The sequence below is a fragment of the Python bivittatus genome, unplaced genomic scaffold (assembly GCF_059951505.1).
Source record: "Python bivittatus isolate LINGU-HERP-01145 unplaced genomic scaffold, Pbiv_v1 ctg000580_np1212, whole genome shotgun sequence".
Lineage (NCBI taxonomy): Eukaryota > Metazoa > Chordata > Lepidosauria > Squamata > Pythonidae > Python > Python bivittatus.
In genome coordinates, this window is record NW_028277087.1 from 10,578,487 (window position 1) to 10,601,832 (window position 23,346).

Here is a 23,346-nt window from a genome sequence, read left to right on the forward strand (position 1 = left end):
CTGGAAATGAACAGAAAGCAAGTGCAGATGATTGCCTATTGTACACATCAGAATCTCCAAATAACTTTCAGAGGGATGCTCACATAGAGCACATTGAAGTCATCCAGTCAAGATGCAGCTAAGCATGAGTAATAGTGGTCAAATTGGAATGATTCAAGAAAATGTGTAGAAGGCGCACAAGCCAAAATTGAGTGATGGCCATAGCTTCCAACTGGGCCTGCAAGACACTATGCCAGGTTAAGTCAGGGAGCATTTCCAGACTGCAAGGTATGGTCCTCTTGGATTGTGCAGCCCTCTGTAGAACAGGTATGTAACATCAGACCCAAATTAGCTCTCCTACAGACCAAAAGTACATTTGACATGTCCAGATAAATCCTGGATCTATTAGCCAATATCTGGTTCATTACCACATCCACAATATTTCAGGATCCCCACAACTCTTATTAAACGGCATAGAGGAGAAGATGAAGCCCAATCATAATCTGTTAACCAAAAGCTGTGGAATAAATCTACAGTTCATAGGGGCACCAGGCTGGTGTCAAAACCTGAATTAACAAGGACATTTCTCCTTTATTTTTCTGCCTTAAAGGACAATGCAAATTAGATCTAAAATTAAATACAACAGAAATCAAATTGTTATTTTAGGGCAGAAATTGCTTTAAAATTCACTGTATCACAGAATATTTAGTGTCAGATTTTGGTGGAACAGTTTTAGAAAGAGGGCACATTTATTTCTGGATAGTTCACTTTTATGGATAAGATTCAGATGTTGTTGTTATTGTTACACATTTACTAATGAATGGTATCAAAAAACTCCCACAATAATTACAAATCAGTCCAATGAAATTAGCTCAGAGCCTAATAAACAAATATTATCATCACAACAATATATTTAAAACAGTGTTCTGCGATACGACTGAATATGTGTGTGTGTGTGTCTGTGTGTATCTGTCTGTAATAATTTAAAATAGGTATTTACCTGGAAGTATCAGCTAAATAAGATGGAATAACCAGACCCTTCACTAACCCATTAATCAAGTAAAAGGTTTATAACCCCCTTTTAAAGGCTGTCAAATTTCCACAGAGATAAAAGGAGGAAGGGAGCAGATTTTATTTATTTATTTATTTATTAAATTTGTCCCCCGCCCATCTCCCCCCTCAAGATTCTTGAGTTGTTGAGCCAAGTCCATAAAGGTCTGGAACCTGGAGACTGCAGTCCTGGAACTAGAATATGAAAAAGGACCCTGCTCAAGGGATCATAAAAAATGAACAGGATTGTAGGAAGAATTAAGGGCAGACAGTAATTGGGGAGTTTGTAATTGAAAAGCTCTGGGCTCTGGCTCAGTTAGGGAGCCAGTGAAGAGCCCTGTATTGTACGTGTGAAAAACATGGAACAATCTGAATGGCCATTTCATTATAATTTAAGAGAAATTTTTTATACAATGGTGTATTGCTGGTATATGACACCAGAGAAATTATCAAAAATGTTTAAAGGTACCTCAGGTCAATTATGGAAATGTGAAAAACATGAAGGGATGTTTTACCATGCGTGGTGGACTTGTGAAAAAGCCAAGAAGTTTTGAATACAGATAATACAACAATACAAAGAATTTTAAAGATTAATACTGCAAAAAGCAAAACAAAAGCAAAGCAGAACTTTTTTTATTGGGACTTATGGATACTTCATTAAAAAAGACTCATGGAAGATTAGTTTTGTATATGGTAACAACGGCAAGATCATTATATGCACAAAGATGGAAGAGTATTGAAATTCCCACAATGAAGGAATGGATCATAAAAATGTCAGAACTAACGGAAATAGCAAAACTGACTGTTTAGTGATGGAGCAAACAAGAAGTGCTTTTTTTAAAGACTGGAAACCTTTTTGCTAAAAAAGGATTTTTTGCTAAAAGAAGAAAAAGTTGAAATGATGATTTATAGATTTAATGATTGAAACAGATGAGAATTAAATGTGGGGTTGAAGGGATTTCTGGAAGAGTTAAGAGGGAGGGGAGATGATAGGTTTGTTAATATCTGTTGAAGAGAAGGTTGAAAGTCATTACATTTCATAACTTCAATTTTTTTTCTTTCTCTTTTCTCTTTTCTTTCTTTAGATTTGCTTTTTGCTTTATGTAAAATTCTTAATAAATAAATAATAAAAAAGGAGCAGCCTGAATGGCACTGTTCTCGACTAAGATCACATGATAGAGACAGAAATTGGGAACATCTACCAGGAGACTGTTATAATACTCTTGGAGTGAGACAACTAAGGGCAACCAATAACACTGCAATTTCCTCCAACAGAACCCCCTGTATTCTACAAATATACAAGTGAATATTAGTGACCGAGCAGTAGAATGAATAAATTAATGCAGTCAGATGGTCATCGATCAAGGTCCCAAGGCAGTAGGCAGAGGAGACAAATAAGGGGAAGACGCAGTAGAGGATTGAGCATGAAACTGAGCAAACTCAGGGAGGCAGTGAAGGACAGGAAGGCCTGGCGCAATATGGTTCATGGGGTCACGAAGAGTCGGACACGACTTAACGACTAAACAACAACAAGCAGTAGAGGATGGGAAGGATGAGCAGGCTGAAACATGACAGTCTCAGTCTTGTCCATATTCTATTTAAGGTAGTAGGTGGACATCCAAGTGAGAAATGCTAGTAAGATAGTCTATTGTAGTTGAACCTACATTGTTATCACAGTCTACAAAAAACCAATAAATTGAGTATCATCAGCTTAAATAATGATACTGGAAACCCTAATTGTGAATCAGGGTACCAAAGGAAGAGTGGAAAGGGTAAACAAAATAACACTCAAGACTGATTCCTGAAAGACACCCACTATAAGAGCAAATTCCCAAGACTGACATTTGATGTGCAATATTGCAAAACAACAAGACAAAAAAGATTCAAAACAATCAGGTGCACCATCAGTAATGCCAAAGACTGTAACCCTGTATAACTTAGACAACAGTATCAGATGATCAAATGTGTCAGATGCTGCCATCAGATCCAAAAGGATTGACAATGATGCAAGATGCTGGCACTTTGCCAGAAAAGTGTTGTTCAAAATTCAAGAAAATGCCATCTCAGTTGAGTGGCCTATCCAAATTCAGTTGATATACAGTATTGTGCAAAAGTTTTAGGCCGGTGTGAAAAAATGCTGTAAAGTAAGAATGCTTTCAAAAATATATATTGTAATTGTTTATGTTTATCAATTTACAAAATGCAATGTGAGTGAACAGAAGGAAAGCCCAAATCAAATCAATATTTGGTGTGACCACCCTTTGCCTTCAAAACAGCATACATTCTTCTAGGTACACTTGCATACAGTTTTTGAAGGAACTCAGCAGGTAGGTTGTTTTTGGAGAACTAACCACAGATCTCCTGTGGATGTAGGCTGCCTCAAATCCTTCTGTCTCTTCATGTAATCCCAGACAGACTCGGTGATGTTGAGATCAGGGCTCTGTGGGGGCCAAACCATCACTTCCAGGACTCCTTGTTCTTCTTTACGCTGAAGATAGTTCTTAATGACATTGGCTGTATGTTTGGGGTCATTGTCCTGCTGCAGAATAAATTTGGGGCCAATCACACGCCTCCCTGATGGTATGGCATGATGGATAAGTATTTGCCTGTATTTCTCAGCATTGAGGCCACCATTGATCCTGACCAAATATCCAACTCCATTTGCAGAAATGCAGCCCCAAACCTGCAAGGAACCTCCACCATGCTTCACTGTTGCCCACAGACACTCATTATTGTACCACTCTCCAGCCCTTCAGTGAACAAACTGCCTCCTGCTATAGCCAAATCTTTCAAATTTTTGACTCATCAGTCCAGAGCACCTGCTGCCATTTTTCTGCACCCCAGTTCCTGTTTTCATGCATAGTTGAGTTGCTTAGCCTGTTTCCACATCAGAGGTATGGCTTTTTGGCCACAGTTCTTCCATGAAGACCACTTCTGGCCAGACTTCTCCAGACAGTAGATAGGTGTACCTGGGTCCCACTGGTTTCCGCTAGTTCTGTGCTGATGGCACTGCTGGACATCTTCCAATGTCAAAGGGAAGTAAGCATGCAGTGTCTTCCATCTGCTGCATTAAGTTTCCTTGGCCGAACACTGCGTCTACGGTCCTCAGCATTGCCTGTTTCTTTGTGGTTCTTCAAAAGAGCTTGAACAGCACATCTTGAAACCCCAGTCTGCTCTGAAATTTTTGCCTTCCTGATGCAGTATAACTACCTTGTTGCTGTGCTCAGTCTTGCCATGGTGTATGACCTGTGACATGAAACTGTCTTCCACAAGCTCACTTTAGTAGCGGAGTTGGGCTGTTCCTCACCCAGTTTTAAGGCTCCTACACAGCTGTTTCTGTTTCAGTTAGTGACTGTGTTTCAACCTCCATATGCAATTGATGATCATTAGCACCTGCTTGGTATGATTGGTTAATCATACACCTGACACTAATCCTACAAGATCCCTGACTTTGTGCAAGTGTACAAAGTGTGTAAGTGCAAGAATTGATGCTGGTTTGAAGCCAAAGGGTAGTCACACCAAATATTGATTTGATTTGGGTTTTTCTTCTGTTTGCTCACTTTGCATTTTGTAAATTGATAAACATAAACAATTACAATATATATTTTTGAAAGCATTCTTACTTTACAGCATTTTTTCACACCTGCCTAAAACTTTTGCACAGTACTGTATATTGCAAAGGCCATTAGAAAACAAAGACTCAGTTGTGAGATGGCAACTCTTTCTAGGAGTTCAGACAAAAAAGAAAGCACAGATGTCAACAAGGGTTGAAGAAGAACATGTTTTAAAAAGCCTGGAAAACTACCAGTAGTTAATGAACAGCTCACCTGGCATGTAACACAAGACAGGAAAATAGGTAGAAGAGTAGGATAAAGGAATTTTATCCATGACTTATCCTTCAAGACAGGGATAAATTCAAAAGCAAGAGAAGAAGTAAAGGGTTGGTGGAAGAGGGCTAGCAAGAGGAAAAGAAAGAGCAACGTTCACCACTTTATTAGGGAAAAATTCTGCCAGATCCTCAGGGAGCAGTTGTTCCTCCCAGCACAGAAAGCTGCCATATGAGTCAGATCTTTTGCTGATGCTGAGTGGTAGCCAGGTTAGATGGGTCAGTGTTCTCAACAAAGAACAGCCATTTGATATGGAAGATCTATAACAACTTCTTTGCATCATTTAAGTGTCATTACAATTTCCTGGAAGGAAAAGAGTTAACATAGCAGCATTCATAAACACATCATCATGCAAATAACATTATATCCATTGGTTGCACTTATATATACTAGAATTCTATAGACTAAAGGAAAATATATTCAAATATATTCGACAAATATGTTTTGGGAAATGTTTAATCTAAGAAGGTTTCATGTTTTAATTGAAATCCCCTATATCTATCTCCAAAAGCCAGATGGTGGAGACAGAACAGGGAGTTTTGGCTGTTTTTTTGTCATTAAGAAAGGGATTGAAAATAAACATCATAGTGCCCTGAATATAAATATACAGGGAGCTATTATACATTTTGCTAAGACAACTGAAGCCTCTAGGGTTTGGGTTTGGGTCAATACCTTGATTGCACTTCTGAATTACAGAAATGGACAACAGTGTGTTCTGTATTGTCGAAGGCTTTCACAGCCAGCATACAATGGCTGGTGTGGGTCTTCCGGGCTGTGTGGCCGTGTTCTGGAAGTTTTGTTTCCTAACGTTTCGCCAGCATCTGTGACCGGCATCTTCAAAGTGCAGGAGCACAGACAGGAGCAGTTCTCTCTGTGCCCAGGGTGAAACGTTAGGAAACAAAACTTCCAGAACACAGCCACACAGCCCGGAAGACCCACACCAGCCAACAATGTGTTGGTTTGCAAAGTAGTCTCTGGATTAGACACTGACCTTACCTAAAATCGCATGAGCATACTTGGGGTAAAATTAGGCTTTTGGTTGTGCTTATGGTATATTGGCCATAAACTGACCAGTGCTGTTGTGGCATGAGTACAATTAAGACTGGTTAGCTTAGTCTACATATTCCCTGAATTATTAAAAACCATTATATAAAACCCTTGGTTGACCTAAGTCATGATGAAACAAGAAATCAGTACCTGTGGACCCATTTGGGGATGATCATGGCATATGGAAGATTGCAAATTGCGTTGTGAGAGGAATAAATGGTAAAAAGCATAAATTAACAAAAGAAACAAAAGAAACAAAAATAAATATGTTCTGTGTCTGTGAAACTAAGAGATGGGGAAGGATAGACTGTAATAGATCTGATTAAAAATGGGTGTAATCTTGTCAAGTGGATTAACATTTACTTATTTATTTATTGAATATATCACATTTATATCCCACCACAATTGTACACAGACTCTTGGTGGCTCGCAACATAAAAGAAAAATCACAGTGAAAATTTTATAAAATAAAATGTAACAGAATAAAATAGACAAACATATACAAAAGGTATTTGGTATCAGGCTCCAAATGTTCTCTGGAAACACTCCATTTCAAGGAACTTCCAGAAGGTGACTAGCATACATGTCATGAAGTGAAGAGGTAGGTTTAATTATAAATGAAAGGGCTAAAATGTCTATTAGAAAATATGAATTGGTGTCGTATAGATTGCTGTGGGTGTGCATGAAAATAGGAGCCCAGAGGTCAATGATAGTTGCATGTTATGTTTCAGTGAATGATGATAAAGAAAAAACTAGATAGGAGTTTTTGGAGAAGTTGTGCAATGTTCTGAATTATTACAATGAATGAAAAATGGTCATAAACAAAGAGGATATGGATGCTGCTTGGAACAGAGTCCAATATAATCTTGTTACACCATACCACAGAACTAATAGTATTCCACTAAGGATGACTAGTGGAATGATGAAATGAAAGAGGCTGTGAATGAGGAAAAAAGTGCATATAAAAGATTGCTGCAAATAAGGAAGAAATATAATGTGTATAGAGAGAAGAAACAGTTGCAAAGAAAATAGTCAAAGAAAGCAGGAATTGTTAAGATTAAAAAAAAGAAGAGAAAATACAGAGCAATTTTCATGGAAATAAAGTTGTTTTGGAAATAGATGAAGTAAGCTAAACAAGAGGCTTCCAGCAGTGTAAATGGAATTAAAAAGTAATAGTGATAAAATTATTTTGGATGAAATGGAAATGAGGGAATGCTGGAATCAGCATTTTAGAGGTTTGTATAGGGAAGATAGTGTTATGTTGAATATATAATTGAAATGGATGCCATAAGAAAAAAATACGAAAAAGAAGTTATCAGTTCTGTGAGAATGTTGAATACTGTATATACTCGTGTATAAGCACATCCGCGAATAAGCCCACCCTTGAATTTTTAACCAAAATACCATGAAAAATGCACCACCCACAGATAAACCAACCTGCATTTTTCATGGTTTTCATGGTTCGAGGGTCTGCTTATCCACAGATGGGCTTATGCCCGAGTATATATGAGAAATATGGGTACTTTTAAAAAGTATTTCCATATATACTTGCAGATAAGCTGAACCCAATTTTTGGGGGGGCCTTTTGGCACCTAAAATTCTTGGCTTATCTGTGAGTATATACAGTAATGGTAATTGGGGAAATGTTAAAATATGAATTTGATTTGCTTATGGAGTGGCTACTCATTTGTTTAATGGGTGTATGAGAAAGCTCCATTTGTGTCTAACAGATGTAAGAAAGTTGATACTGTACAAAGGAAAAGGAAGCAAGAATGAATACAATAACTACAAGGGAGGTTAGTTTGTTGTGTGGGAAGGTATTTGACAGTAATGAATGAGAGTTGATGATGAACAACATTTGGAAAGTGTGGTATGGCTTTATCCAGGCAGGAGGAGTACAGCCCAGATTTTTGCTTTTAGTAGATCATTCAGAAATGTTACGAACTGAATCAAATTTCCCCGTAAGGTTCAGTGTAAATAAGGTTAATCCGTTCTGACCCCTACGAACGTGGTCGCCAACCGAATTGGTCGCCAACTGAATCAAATTTTCCCATAAGGTTCAATGTACATAAGGTTAATCCGTTCTGAACCATATGTATTTTTTTTTTACCACAAAAATATGAAACAAAGTACAGTACAGTACAGTATGAAGAGAGAGAACACTAACCTTGCTTGAGGCGACACCAAAAAGCTTCACAGCAAGTGTCTGTCTGCGACTGCGATCTCACCTAGAGGAAGCCATGACCACATGTCAGAGCAGGGAAGATGGCCGCGGGTCATGTTCGTCACCCAATGCGGATTTCGTGAACGGAAGCAAAAATTTGGGAACACTGCTGTTCGCGAACCAAATTGTTCGTGAACAGAAGCGTTTGTGAACCGAGGTATTACTGTCGTTGGGTTTGACAGGGAATATGCATTGAATGATTGCACATTATACATAAATGGCCCCAGACTGGAGCAAACAGATCAATTTGTATCCCTTGGTACTGCTTGTTAAAGATGGGAAATTGGATAAAAAACTATGAAGATGTGCAAATACTGGGAGAAAAGTAATGGATAATGTATGGTCTGTTGTGAAAAATGAATGTTGAAAGAAGCAAAAATAGTTGTGTCTAAGAACGGCTTTATTTTGTTGTATGGAAGTGAGAGTTATGTCAGAAAAACTTCAAAACAACTTCAGTGCAATAGGAATGGGAATCTTTAAGGAGTACGCATGGTAAAACAAGAGATAGGGTCAAGAAGAAATGGGTGCTGAATAAACATGGATTGAGTACAAAGTGAGGGACCAGTACCAATGAAGTACCTTGAAGTGGTTTGGCCATGAATGAGCATTAAGTTGCAAAATGAATACATAAAGGAAGGATGAATGGGTGGAAAGGAAAAGAATCCCAGAGAAAGTCATGGTTAGGCAGAGCTGATAAGGTCCTCTGAAACACAGAATTGAGAAGTGTAAAGAATAAAAGACAGGGTATGTATGACTATGGTAGAAGCAAGGATAATTTGCAAGGATAGAATGGTATGGAGAGATAGAGTGAATGATGTTAATAGAAACTAGATTTAGCTATTTCCTTTTAGTTTCTTTGGCTACTATTTCTAACTTCCTTTCTACCCTTTACATAACATTGTTTACCCCAAAAGGGAATAGCATGAAAGATACATATGTATGTAGAGAATTAAATGTAACTTTTTGCAAAGAATAATAGCTGGAGAAGTTGTCTGAAGTCATCTTTCCTTCTACCTTTCCATCCCCTCTCTCCATTACTGTCCAAGAACACACAGAAGTAATGTGAAACTTACTTCTGTGAAGACAGGATTCAGCAGCTCTGGAAAAAGGGGGCTTTCCCAGTCTTGCAATTCCAAGGTGCAAATGTATTATTTTGGTAGAACATGCATTCATTCACTGAGCCTGCCTCCATCACTTAGCTGTCTTCCACTGAACTGGGCCACCCCATTGTCCAGTTCATTATCTACCGTCTATTCTTGTTGGTAGCGGCTCTCCAAAGACTGAGACAGAGAAAGGGCTCTCTCAGCTGAGTTATCTTTTTAACCGGAAATACTGGGATTTAAACCTGGGATCCTCTGCACAATAGTCCTGCCCTGTATCATTGAATTATTCCTTCCCTTAACTCTTCACATGTGGTACATTCTGTAGGCCAGCAGAAGGATCAAGGAGGCGGCGGGATCTTGGGAGACGTGCTAATAGCACCATGGTGTCTCCTGGGTTTGCTGAACACTTCCTGGGCTTGCTGAACACTTCTACGACAGCACCAGAGATCCCAGAGGAGCCGAAGCCTTTTCAGATGATGGTTTTCAAGGAGTCAGTGGTTATATCCAACTTGCGACACTTCACAGGATATCGGATTGAGATCCAAGCCTGTAACCGTGAAGCTCCAACAGTATGCAGTGTTGCAGCCTATGTCAGTGCCAGGACCATGCCAGAAGGTGAGGAAGCATTTTCCAGCTGGGTCCTATCTAGTCAGCATGTTCTCAAGTCAAAGCATGAAGCAGACTTGCTAATTTGCACTGATTGGCTTTTTTTCTCTGCTCTTTGTCTGTTAGGAAAAGCAGATGATATTGTTGGGCCTGTGACTCATGTGTTAATAGACAAAAGTACAGTCCACTTAAAGTGGCAGGAGCCGAAGGAGCCAAATGGGCTGATCATCCTCTATGAAGTGAATTATGGTCGCCTTGGAGACTCAGAGGTGAAACTTCAGTCCTTTACACTTTTTCCCTGAGGTGCTGTCTGGGTTTTTTTGTTTTTTTCATGCTTTTATATAACATCTCAGGAAAAAGGGGGATTGGAGTCCGATAGTTTTTTCCTAGTGAAACAGCTGTATTTGAGTTTCTGTGTGTGTGTTTGTGTGTGTGTGAGTGAGTGAGTGAGAGAGAGAGAGAGAGAGACTATGCACACTCCACTCTTAGTTCTGACTGTACCTGACCCCAGCCCTGAGAAATTAGAACTCTGTTGTGGGGTGAGATATAGTGCATATCAGTATTTATCCATCCTGAATTACACAACCATCCACAGTTCCTTTCTTGGGATGCACAGAACACATTTCACACATGTAGCTCTTACTAAGTTCATGTGGCACCTCTCTTGAGCAACAGAACACCCAATTATCTCTCATCTACCCTTTAGGAGCAACGCTACTGTGTATCTCGTCGACAGTTCTCCAATGACCAAGGCTGCAAGCTGCGAGGGCTGCAACCTGGCAACTACAGTGTGCGCATCCGAGCTACTTCATTAGCAGGAAATGGGTCATGGACGGAGCCCATCTACTTTTACATTTCTGATTATTGTAAGATAAATGTTTCTTGGCCCTGTGAGTTTCTAATTATTTGCGGGGTGGGGGAGATAGCAGGAGCATGAAGAAATTGTTGGGGCCTCATCCCTACTTCCAGTGCTTTGTGTGTTCTCCTATCTTGTAAGAGAGCGTGGACACCAGGAAAGATTAGCTCTGACATCAGGCTAATCTTCAGGAATAATTGCACTGGATGTTATGAAACATGGATTGGAAGGAGGGTCCAAGATCCTGTCTTACATTGTACTCTGTTCTTTCTTTCTCCCCTTTCTTTGACTCTAGTGAATGCTCCCACCAATCTTGTAGGCATAATTGTTCCAATCATTTTTGCTGTCTTTTTAATCGTGGTTATTGGAGGAGCTTATATCTTTGTCAAAAAAAGGTAAGTGTGTCTCGGCTATCTTTCAGAATATTACCCTTTAATAATGCATTGAGATACAATCAATTGACTATCCGTAAAAGACTTAGTTAAATTTAACTTGTACTTAGTTGCTGCTCACAGGAAAATATGCAGAAGTTGGGGAAAACAGTTCATTTTATGTGTCTTGTACCAAAAAAAACCCCTTAAGCGTGTGAATAGTTTCTTCCCTCTCATCAGTAATAGTCTTGCTGGTATGTTTTCCTTCTTGTTTTTTAAACATATGGCTTATACATTCTTCTGTACTATGTAGAAAACTCTACCTCCCTTCCAGTGTTGAACTACTATCCCAGGTCTGTGATCCTAAACCATCAAACTTTGTTTGGACTTAAAAAGTTGTTAGCCTGTGGATTTTGGAATTTTTCTTATGATTGGCATGGCAGCCTTCTGTTTTGAACATAATTGTTATTGCTTTTTTTCCTAATCCCTGTATTACTTTGAACAGCTGCTTTGCCAGTAGCAACAGTTTCATGACAAATGGTGCTTGTTCTTTCTTCCCTCCTCTTTTCAGGCAGACAGAAGGACCAACAGGACCCCTCTATGCATCTTCTAATCCAGAGTATCTCAGTGCCAGTGATGGTAAGAGGCAGCCTGGTTTCCTCTGTCAGCTTTGATTTTTTTCAGAAATTGTGACCAAGTGTCTCAGCATTTGTAAAAAATTGTTGTTTCCCATAAGTGGAAGCCTAAGATAATTTGTGACAGCATTTGTTGTTCTTCACTACTCAGTTTAAATTATAGGAAGTGAGGTGTCAGGTGGAGTGTCACAGGTTTGGTCCTAAGTCTGGTAGTTTCTAACATTTCATTAATGATTTGGTTGAAAAGCTGGAGAGATTTCTCATCAGATTTGCATATGGAATAAAACTAGTGGGGTAGCTTTTACACAAAAAGACAGCAACCAAATTCAAAATGCTGGATAAATTAAAGAAATGGGGTGAAAAATAACAATGAAAATTAAGAGGGATAATTGCAGAGTTCTTTATCTGGAAAACAGAAATCCAGTGCTCAAGTATAAGATGGGGATACTTGGCTTGGTAATAACCCATCTGAAGGGGATTGGGCTTGATAGCCTACAAGTCCTTTTCAGCTCTGATTCTGTCTTGTAAAAAATGATTAAAAGGTCAGAGAAGGAAGCCAAGGAGCAAAGATATAAAAGAGGGGAAGGTAAAGAAACAAGAAAAGTAGCACCGAGAATAGAATGGGAAAGGAGAAAGGGATGGGTTTCCTGATATGTACTCAAGATCTAAGAGTTATAAACATACTGCAGAAGGAAATTTGGCCAAGAGGTACATATAGTCATCTGAGTATAAGGTAACATGAATGTGAATAAAGGTTGCTGAGTAAAGGAACACAACATTCTCTTTCCTTTTTCTTTGTACTGAAAAATAAAGTACGGCAGGATTTGGTCTCTCTTGATACTGGAGGAAGGAAAATAGGTAGTGTTCGGTTTCTGTAAAATTTGCTTGCCTGGAAGTCTTAGTTGTAATGGAGACACTTTTACAGGAGGATAACAGAGTTCTGTTTTCCTTTGTTCAACTTTCTGCAGGACACAGCAGTATGAGGGGGGAAAATGTAAATTAACATGGTAAATTCCTGTCTTAAAGGAAAACTTATTTTAATTTGGAAGAGATTTGGGGCTAGCTTGACCTGTGGGAATCCGATCTACCTTCTTATCTGGGTTTGAGATCAGCCTCCTTGTGTATTGATTCTTTTCCTACTTCTCCCTCTCCCCATAATGTACAGTTTATATCCCTGATGAATGGGAGGTCCCACGTGAGAAAATTGCACTTCTGCAAGAGTTGGGACAAGGCTCCTTCGGCATGGTGTATGAGGGAATTGCCAAAGACATTGTGAAAGGCGAGGCAGAGACACGAGTAGCGGTCAAGACGGTAAACGAGTCAGCCAGCCTGCGTGAGCGTATTGAGTTCCTCAACGAGGCTTCTGTGATGAAAGGCTTCAGCTGCCACCATGTGGTAAGAGGGAAAGGCTGCTACTATGTGTATGTGGGGGAGGGAGGGAGGTCTGTACTATTCAGCTTGCATTGAGATTTACATCTTTATCATAACTTGTCAAGTCAATTTTTTGCCATTTTTTTTCACTATGAACTATGAGACAGGTAGTACCATGAGTTTTTGGTTGGAATAAGAAATGTCTGAACTCTGGAGTTGCTGTAGTTCTAGGATGAAGAACTACATCAGATAGATACTTTGTGTCGAGAACATTCTTAGTTAAATTATTTAAAATCATAGCAAGGAAGGGAAAGGCTCCTGAATGCTTAGAACTTTGGAGAACCACAGCAATACTTAGAAGGGGCCAGTGGGTGTTCTTTTCCGTAGAAAATAACAAAAGCCCTCTTTGATTTGAAAAACATTCCAAGATTCTCTTTTCCTCTTGGAATATTATCTCCTCCCCCCCCCCCCGCTCCCTCTGTTATGGCCCACCCACTCAACACTCTGGGCAGCTAACAGTAAATTAAAAATAATAAACAAAGATAATTTTAAAACAGCACATCATGCCTGGGATGACTAAAAAAAAGATACAATCACAGCACCAAGACAGGCTTACTCATGAGCCTGGCCCAGTGCCCAAGTGAAGAACCAGATCTTTAGCACCTTGTAAAAGGCTATCAGGGGCCATTCAGGGCCATCTGAATTTCTGGGGATATACTGTTTCATAGGGCAGGCACCATGACAGAGAAGACACACTTCCTGGGTCCCTTTAGATGACATTGTTTAATGTAGGAAACCTGGAGCATGCCTACCCTGTCAGACCATATGGCACAAGCAGAAATAATAATGGAAATAGGCAGTCCCATAAATAAGCTGTGCCATACCTATAAAGACTTTGATCAGCACCTTGAATTGTACCTAGAAGCCCACTGGAATCTGGTGCAGCTCACTGAGTAGAGATGTTACCTGGAAACATTAAGGTACACCCATAACTACCTGTGCCACAGCATTCTGGACTAGCCATAGTTTCTCAGTGATCTTCAAGGGCAGCCCCATGTAGAGCAAATTGCAGTAATCCAAAAGAGAAGTGACCAAAGCATGAGTGACAATGCGTAGGGACTCCCAGTATAGGAACAGCCATAATTGGCATAAAAGATGGATCTGTACAAAAGCTGTCCTAGCCATGGCTGCTGCATACTCCTGAAGCAGGAGAGGAATCTAGGAAGACCTGCAAGTTGCATACCTACCATCTCTGTTTGGGCAGAGATGGTAGGTTCCCAGATCTGGGTGGTCCCCAAACCCACAGTCACCGTCTTGCTAGGGTTTAGATGAAGCCTGTTTCTTCCCGTCCAAAACCCCTCAGCCTTCAGATACTGTGAAAGAACCTTGATGGCATAATTGTTTTGGCTCAGATACAGATGTATAATAGGGTGTCCTCAGCATACTGATGATATCTCATCCCGTGCCAGCAGCCTCATATAATGTTAAATAGGAGTGGAGATGCAGTGGAGCCCTGTGGAAGCCCACAAAGCAGAAATTTATGCCTGGACCTGTCTTCCCCTACCAACACCAACTGCAGCTGGCCCCAGAGGAAGGAGGAGAACTTGCACCATCTTGCCTTCCACGCCTAACTCCTGAATCAGTCCAGAAGGATATTACAGCATGACTGATGGTATTGAAAGTTGCTGAGAAATTAAGGAGGACCAGGATGGATGCACTACTGCCATCTTGGTCCTTCCAGAGGTCATTATAGGTGCAATCAATGCCATTTTAGTACTATAACCAAGTCTGAACTCTGACTGAAAGGGGTCCAAATAATCCACTTCATCCAGGGCCCTCTGAAGCTGCAGCCCAACCACCTTCTCAACAGCTTTCCCCTAAAAGGAAAGCTCAGAGGCAGGATGAAAGTTTCTACTACTGTTGGGTCCAGGGATGGTTTTCTAGCCTGTGATTATACTTCTAAGTTATTGCTGGAATTACTGGGAGGGGATTGAATTTTTTTCTTACTATGTCTTAAAACTGGCCTTCCTTTCTTCTGCTTTTTTCATTAGGTTCGTCTCTTAGGAGTAGTATCAAAAGGGCAGCCAACACTAGTAGTTATGGAGCTGATGGCACATGGAGACCTGAAAAGTTATTTGAGGTCTTTGCGGCCAGATGCAGAGGTAAGAGCTTGGCATGTGACTGTATTTGTGTACAGAAAGGAGGAGATGGGAATGATGAAAAGGAGATTGGGTTGTATCCCAGTGACTAATTATAGCTTTGGCTTGGTTCTCAGAATAACCCTGGCCGCCCACCTCCAACGCTCCAAGAGATGATTCAAATGGCTGCTGAGATTGCTGATGGCATGGCTTATCTGAATGCCAAGAAATTTGTCCACAGAGATTTGGCAGCACGAAACTGTATGGTGGCTGAAGATTTCACAGTCAAAATAGGAGGTATGGTCACCTTCCAGAATGCTCAGGCTGTTATTGGAAACAATGGATCGCCTTTTGGTGGCTCTTAATTGGATTAAGCAGGATTACTGAATCAGTGAATTAATAAACAGCTTCCAGAGCAACTTGCAGCTAAGAAATGAGAAAATTCTTCTTGGGAATTCAGCCTCTTTCCCATGTTATTGCTTGAGGGTGTGGTTGTTTTTCAAATTAATATTTTATGGCAACATTCTTTTTGCTTCAGACTTTGGCATGACCAGAGATATCTACGAGACAGACTACTACCGCAAAGGAGGAAAGGGTCTGCTGCCTGTGCGATGGATGGCTCCAGAGTCATTGAAGGATGGTGTCTTCACAGCCTATTCAGATGTGTGGTAAGTAGATACCAGTTGCTTCAAGTCAGTCCGCCAGTCCTAATCCTGTTGCTATCCTCTCTCTTTTGGCTAGACGCTTGAATTTAACTAGAGTAGGAAAAAAGGAGAGATCCATTGATTCTTGCCTGTGACCAAGATGGCAAAATAGGGCTACATTCTTCTTGTTTGGTTCAGCTTCTTTACTTGCACTCCTTTCAACTGTTCTGTGGGTGGCAGGAAGAATCTCTTCAGCATCTAGCATTCCTTTCTTCCTCTTTCCTGCAGGTCTTTTGGCGTTGTCCTTTGGGAGATCAGCAGTTTAGCAGAACAGCCTTACCAAGGACTCTCCAATGAGCAGGTCCTCAAGTTTGTCATGGATGGGGGTTGCCTTGAATGGCCAGAAAACTGTGCAGAGAGACTGTAAGTATCAGGAGTCAAAGTCTGTTTTTGCATAAGTATATGGGCTAGGGAAGATGGACAGTAGTCATCCTGTCTTAAGGGAATACACGTCCAGTGTCTAGCTGCAGATAGATTCAAGGGCTATGTAATGGTATGTGGTAATGACCTGGGGAACAGGGCAAAGAGACACAGCCAAAGGAACAGTTAGATAAAAGACAGTTTAGCCCTCAGCAGGAATGTGAACAGGGCAAGGGGCTCAGAAGAGACCCTCCCTAGTTTCTTCAGCTGTAAAGGGGATGGGGGGAGAAATGTACTTGCAAGACTCTGTTAATGTAACCTTACAATAAAGTACAATTAGTTTATTTGGCTGTGTTTCCTGTCTGGTCTACCTTGCAAGGCTGACAGGCTGGCCAACAACAAAGCATCTGCTCTTACTGGGCTGTAGGGTTATTTTTCCATGCCAGTGTGAGAAGGAGTTGCATCAGGTTTCTTGGTGGTCTAAATAGAGAAGTGAGAAAAGGTTGTGTGCAAATTCCTCCTTTGCAACATGACAGTTCAATAGAGTGAGAGAGAGAGAGAGAGACCTCTGCTCAAGTGATGAAGCCTTTATCTTTTAATTTGGGCTGGAAGCAAGGACCTGAAACAGTTTGCTACCAAGCTGGACAAAGGCTGACTAGTTTGCTTGCAATTCCAGCCACAACCTCATGCAGATGTGTTGGCAATACAATCCCAAGATGCGCCCCTCCTTCATCGAGATCATTGAAATGCTGAAGGATGATCTTCACCTGACTTTCCGAGAAGTCTCGTTTTTCTACAGTGAGGAGAATAAGCCACCGGAGACAGAAGAGTATGAGCTGGACTTTGAAAACATGGAGAGCATCCCTCTTGACCCAGCCTCTTACTCTCAGCGGGATGAGATCCTAGGGCGGGACAATGGGCCCTCTCTAGGGTTCAAAGGGAACTATGAGGAGCACATCCCTTACACTCACATGAATGGGGGCAAGAAGAATGGCCGCATCCTCTCCATGCCTCACTCAAGCCCATCCTAATAGCTCCTTTGGCTTTTCCTCATTATACAAATCTCAGGACTTGCAGTATTGCTGACACAGCATTTGAGACACACAGACTCACTTTCTATTCAGATTTTTAATCATCAAAGTATAATGACTGTTTGGGATAGGGGAGGGTGTCTTGTGTGTTTCTGTTCTCTTCTTTTTTGGTGCAACAATTCACTTGCTGTCAGCGGACTTTATCTGTGAAACAAATGGACAATTCTGTGGCTGCTGATCTCCTCATGCAACTCTGATTTTAAGATAGGAAGTGATTTCACACAATGATGTTGGAAAGAAGAACTTCCATCTACCCTTGTTCTGAGCAGAGGAACTGTGGGTTCTCTTTACTACTGCAGGGAAGGGAGCCTTAGACTGGATCGTCCCCAAGCAGAACCTGAGGCTCTTCTCTTCTGCCAGCCTCTTTGGAGAGGCTCTTTTGTGATTTTAGCATTTTTTAAGGCTGAAGGATCTTCAGGATGTGTGGAATATGGTCTGTTTTTTCCCTTTGATTTGACCAACAGCTGCTGCTTTTCTTCTTAATGGATTAACTAGTACGTGTGCCCTGAATGTGTATGTGTGTGTATGGAGGTATATGTGAAAACGGATAAGTCCTTTTGTACATAATAGTTTTATCTAACCACAGAGGTGAGAGAGTGTCACTGTCCTTCCTGCCTGGCCCTAATTCCTCTGACATGAATGAATTTTGAATACATTATTTTTATACTGAAGAACTCTTGGGGGATTGGATCTCCTCTGCCATTCAGCAAAACGAGGTAGCCAAAGTGGTAGCCAATATTCTGTTTAGGGTTTTGTGAGACGTTGCAAGACTAAACAAGGCAAAGCAAGCCAAATTCCCTCCCCTCCCCTCCTTACCAACCTGCCTCATGACTCTAGAGCTCTGTCTGGTTAGCATTGCGTGTATATGTTTGTTGTGACATATTTAAATCATAGATAGTGAACCACCGTATAAATTATTGACACCTTCCTTGACCTGTTTTGTTTTTTTGTTTTGGTTTAGCTTTTGCCCTTTCAAGGGGAAAAGAGGTTAGGGGCTTGCTTGTTTGGTCTTTAAGGGGCCTTAAGTGTGTAAGCTGATTCTGGCAAGTTAAGTGCTAGGAGGTATAGTGCACAAACCTGTACTTTAATATTCAAATAATAGAGTGGCGTGTGCATATTAATTTTTCAAGGTATTTTACAAACCCACCGTTATGCAAATTCTGAAACAGTTGGTCACCAGTGGTGAAATCGTAAGCCTTAGCAGCTCTGACGGAGGTCTCTTAGCTCAGAAAGTTACCTGGAGACTGCCTCCATTTTGTTGGTCTCTGTTACTCTTCTCCTTCCTAGTTGGTGGGGGTCTTTCTAGTATGTGCTTAGACCAGAGAAGAGCTACTTAATCTCTCAACTAGAAGATGTTCTAACTAAGGGAGAAAAAAGAATCAAAGCCAGCTCCTTCTGCTTACATGGAACAAAGTTATCGTGTAAGTTGGGCTCAGGAGCCTCCATGCACAGTCTTTTGAGTCAATGGTTGTATTTTTTTCCTTGGCTTTCTCCTGCCGTTTCTGCTTAATAAGCACAGCATAAGATGGGGCCAGAGAGTAAACATCCAGTGGCACACTGTCCACCCACAATTCACTGAGGTTTCTTGCACACCTTTCAGTACAATGAACAGAAGCAATGCAGGCACCTTCCTCAGAACTGCAGTCAAGCTTCTATGGAAGAACTGTCTGGAAGAAAGTAGGGGTTTCTGAGGTTTATCTAGTCCAGCATCTTGTTGTTCCAGCAATGGTCAACCAGTGCCCAAGTTGGTAACCCCCAAGGAAGGGCAGCCTTGCTGGTCCCAAAACAACTGATGCTCAACAATTACTTCTGGAGGAAATGGGGTTTTGAGGCCCTGTACTGTAGTCCAGTAAGAATTTATCTTGTCCACTTTTAAAATCCCTTAGGCCCAAAGGCTGTTAGAAGACGAATTCTAAAAAGGGAAGCAGAGAGGGATGGCATATCTTTAAAGTTTACCAGTTAGAAACAACAATGTAATCTTTCTACACATGTGCCATTGCTACCTTTGTTTTTGTACTCTCCATCAATGTAGATTATGTATTTCAGTCCCCATCAGTACAGATTATGTGTTTGTAAGTGCTTCTCTCTAGGTTCTAGAGTTCCGAAGTAGCTTCTGAGTTTAGTTTTCTGATAATGTCTCCCCAGCCTCCAGTGCACTTTAACCTTTTTGTTGCCTGCCCATGCCTTCCCCCACTCTTCCCCATAAGTACGTGGGTTCTGTCTTAGTCATTTATATCTCTGAAGTTCCAACTTCACATTTCAAGTGCTCTTCAGTGCAAGATGAATCAGTTCATCTGCTGAAATAGGACCTCACCTGAAGCTTTCTTTATCTCAGTTTTCCTGCGTTTTACATAAGCTTTTAATTTTTGTTCCATATAATGTGAATTTTTATGAAAAAAAAAACACCAAAAGGATCGTGTTATCATTATGAAAAAGCAAATTTTAGGGGTTTGGGTTTCAATCTATGTCAAAACTTAAACTCTTGAACTTGTCAGTGTTTTTCATCTAAGCCAGTGTTGTGCAAACTTGGCCACTTTAAGATGAGTGGACTTCATGGCTGGCTGGGGAATTCTGGGAGTTGAAGTCCACTCATCTTAAAGTGGCCAAGTTTGGACAACACTGATCTAAGCCTTGCAGGCTAGCAGAGATGGTATAGCTCTTCTTATTTTAGCCCATCTGTTTCCCCAGTTAGTTATAGTTGGCATGAAAGAACAAGGATGGTCTCCAGGATTTTCTCTTTTTCACTTCCCTGTTTCATCCTGAAGTGCTTCTAGATTTTTGGAAGCAAAACAATTTTCACCTGACATTTGAGAGTAATCATCTCACCATTATAATTGCTTTATTGATTGGAGGGATGGGAAATTAAAAACTGATAAGTTGTCTTAAAATCTTAAAACACGTATTTCTAGAAAATTTTATACCACCCAACTGGATATCCTTACATGGAGAAGTTTGAACTAGCATCCCTGTTTTTGAGAACATGAACATGCCAGTGCTTTGTGTCTTTGAGGAAGGAGAGAACGAGCAGATGTGACCATCCCAAGAGGATTTCTGCTCTCATTGTAGACATAGCAAAAGTGTTGCCTTAGAAGCCAGTCAACTTCTTCCCAGTTTATGTGTGTATATGATCACAGAACACAGTTTTTGATTGTTGGGTTTTTATATTAAAAAAAAGCCTCTTGTTTTAAAATAAAGGATCAACATGTGCCATGGTTTTGAAAAAAAAATAGAGAATATACTCACTTGATTTATTTTTTCAGTGCTTTCATATAAGAGCCAAGCAGTGATATGTACAGAGAGTATCTTTGAATATAAAGTGAAAATTTGCTGTGTGTAAAATATTAAACAATTAACTGTTTATATTAAAAATAAATTCTGAATAAATTATCCAAAGGTATATCTAACAGATGGCTCCTTTTGTTCTTTTTGTTGACCTGTATTCATCATTTAAGAGTAGAAAAAGTATGTGGAATTCACAGCAACTTCTAGCTGGAGATGCAAAGGGTCTGAACTGTCAAGCCGTTCTCACAGAACCTCCTTTACATGTGGATGTGCGTTCAGGATCGGTCGTTTGAGACCTGGCCACTATTCTGAGCATTTCCTCCACGACCCCCCACTCCCCTGCCTTTGTATTTCTTTGAAGATGGCTTAGGCAAAGTTGAGGCTGACTATATTTGTTTTTGGTTTGATTATTGATTTTCTTTTTTGCGGGGGGTGTTACCACAAGTGGAGCCTTTGATTTCCCAACATCTTTGTGGTTTTCTTGGCTAGAGCTGGAACTGTGGTTGCTTCAGTTTGCTTAGCTAAAGGGGATCCCTTTGCAGTTGTTTCACTCTTGAAATCTGATCTGGGGAGTGTGGATTTAAACAAATAAAACACCATGCTTTTCATTTCGGTGTCACACCAGCTCCTTTGTAGTTAATTTCTTTTGTTGTCCTTGGAGCGGTATTGCATAAGATAAAGATGGCAAAGATGCACTTACACTAATGCTAGTGTCCAAACACAACATGGTGCCCAGCAACAAAATGAGCGCAAAAGATGACTTGTGAGAAGTGAATTAAACAACCTTGGGAGGAGAGTAAGAGGGCAGATATTGCCCAAGAAAAAAGGAAGTGTTTTGTTTAAAGCTGCTGTTCTACAGTCTTGAACTGTCTTTCTCCATCAAGTTTATTCTGAGTGCCTGAAGAGAAATAAGTGATTCAGGGACACTTCCAAAGTGGAGAGGCCATGGGGCAGATACTCTGGGTAAGTGCCACACAAACGTGGCTTTTAACTATATTCCATAACTGATATGTTGGAAAGCAAACACTGAAGTCCAGAACTGTTCTTAAGTAAAAATTAAGCCAAAGAAAAAGGGAAGTGGGAGAGAAAAACATGTTTGGGTCATAGACAAGAGGTATTTTGTAGCTGGTACAAAACAGCAGCCCTGGCCATTCTGAACAGTTAACTTGAATCTAGGGCTTTTCTGCAGTTGCATCCTTCAGATGTATGTGTGTGGGTTTTCTTTCTGTTTAAATAATTCTGAAAATTTGAAAGCTGCTTCGCTTCACTGTGCTAAATTCTAATGAAGGTATTACATCACTGGCAGTTCTGGTTACATTCCTAATGAACTGGCACCACTATCTGCATTTTTTAAATGTAAATTGCACTAATTATATATCCTGGCTGGTGAAGAGCTGTTTCAAAGGTATGATTCCAGGAAGAGAAGATCCTGAGGCCACTCATCTTGCTTGTTCTTTGCTTTATATGTGATAATAGTTGCAATGCAAACTGCTAACCAAAAACGTTGCGTTTGAGGTTGCAATCGTTGCATAACAGCCAGAACATAAAAAGAGTCTCTGCTCAAAATTATTTAATTGCTCTCCCTATGGAAGTTAATTAACTTGGTCCGTGGCAGCTAAGACCTGTTAAATTGGCCAATGTGATATAGCAGTTAAGGTGTTGGACTAGGACCCGAGAGACCCAGATTCCAATCCGCCCCATCTGCTGGAGGGCTTTGGACTTGTCGTTCTCTCTCTCAGCCCAACCTATTTCACAAGGTGGTGGTTGCAGAGAAAAATTGGAGGATGTACGCCACTTTGAAATCCTGGAGGAAAGGCACAATATACAGTACTATGCAAAAGTTTTAGGCCGGTGTGAAAAAATGCTGTAAAGTAAGAATGCTTTCAAAAATATATATTGTAATTGTTTATGTCTGTCAATTTACAAAATGCAATGTGAGTGAACAGAAGGAAAACCCAAATCAAATCAATATTTGATGTGACCACCCTTTGCCTTCAAAACAGCATACGTTCTAGGTACACTTGCATACAGTTTTTGAAGGAACTCGGCAGGTAGGTTGTTCCAAACATCTTGGAGAATTAACCACAGATCTCCTGTGGATGTAGGCTGCCTCAAATCCTTCTGTCTCTTCATGTAATCCCAGACAGACTCGGTGATGTTGAGATCGGGGCTCTGTGGGGGCCAAACCATCACTTCCAGGACTCCTTGTTCTTCTTTACGCTGAAGATAGTTCTTAATGACATTGGCTGTATGTTTGGGGTCATTGTCCTGCTGCAGAATAAATTTGGGGCCAATCACACGCCTCCCTGATGGTATGGCATGATGGATAAGTATTTGCCTGTATTTCTCAGCATTGAGGCCACCATTGATCCTGACCAAATATCCAACTCCATTTGCAGAAATGCAGCCCCAAACTTGCAAGGAACCTCCACCATGCTTCACTGTTGCCCAGAGACACTCATTATTGTACCACTCTCCAGCCCTTCGGTGAACAAACTGCCTCCTGCTATAGCCAAATCTTTCAAATTTTTGACTCATCAGTCCAGAGCACCTGCTGCCATTTTTCTGCACCCCAGTTCCTGTTTTCATGCATAGTTGAGTCGCTTAGCCTGTTTCCACATCAGAGGTATGGCTTTTTGGCC

The 23,346-nt window shown here is 40.7% G+C and overlaps 1 protein-coding gene across 2 annotated transcripts in view; it reads left to right on the forward strand.

Annotated features, from left to right (window-relative positions):
• INSR (insulin receptor) overlaps positions 1-20,809 on the forward strand; it is an 83,563-nt gene extending 62,754 nt beyond the window's left edge. The window contains exons 11-22 of one of the 2 annotated variants that reach the window (XR_015797648.1): positions 9,616-9,905; positions 10,023-10,165; positions 10,603-10,762; positions 11,048-11,147; positions 11,695-11,762; positions 12,924-13,153; positions 15,181-15,291; positions 15,405-15,564; positions 15,806-15,935; positions 16,200-16,334; positions 17,008-19,937; positions 20,031-20,809. Coding sequence is in view for 1 of the 2 variants with exons in the window: in XM_088149570.1 (XP_088005696.1) it covers positions 9,616-9,905; positions 10,023-10,165; positions 10,603-10,762; positions 11,048-11,147; positions 11,695-11,762; positions 12,924-13,153; positions 15,181-15,291; positions 15,405-15,564; positions 15,806-15,935; positions 16,200-16,334; positions 17,008-17,362 (1,882 nt within the window). In the remaining variant the exon portion in view is untranslated. Of the gene's footprint in view, positions 1-9,615; positions 9,906-10,022; positions 10,166-10,602; positions 10,763-11,047; positions 11,148-11,694; positions 11,763-12,923; positions 13,154-15,180; positions 15,292-15,404; positions 15,565-15,805; positions 15,936-16,199; positions 16,335-17,007 lie in introns of both variants that reach the window. The other variant, XM_088149570.1, reaches the window with a different exon arrangement.
• Positions 20,810-23,346: the final 2,537 nt, after the last annotated feature.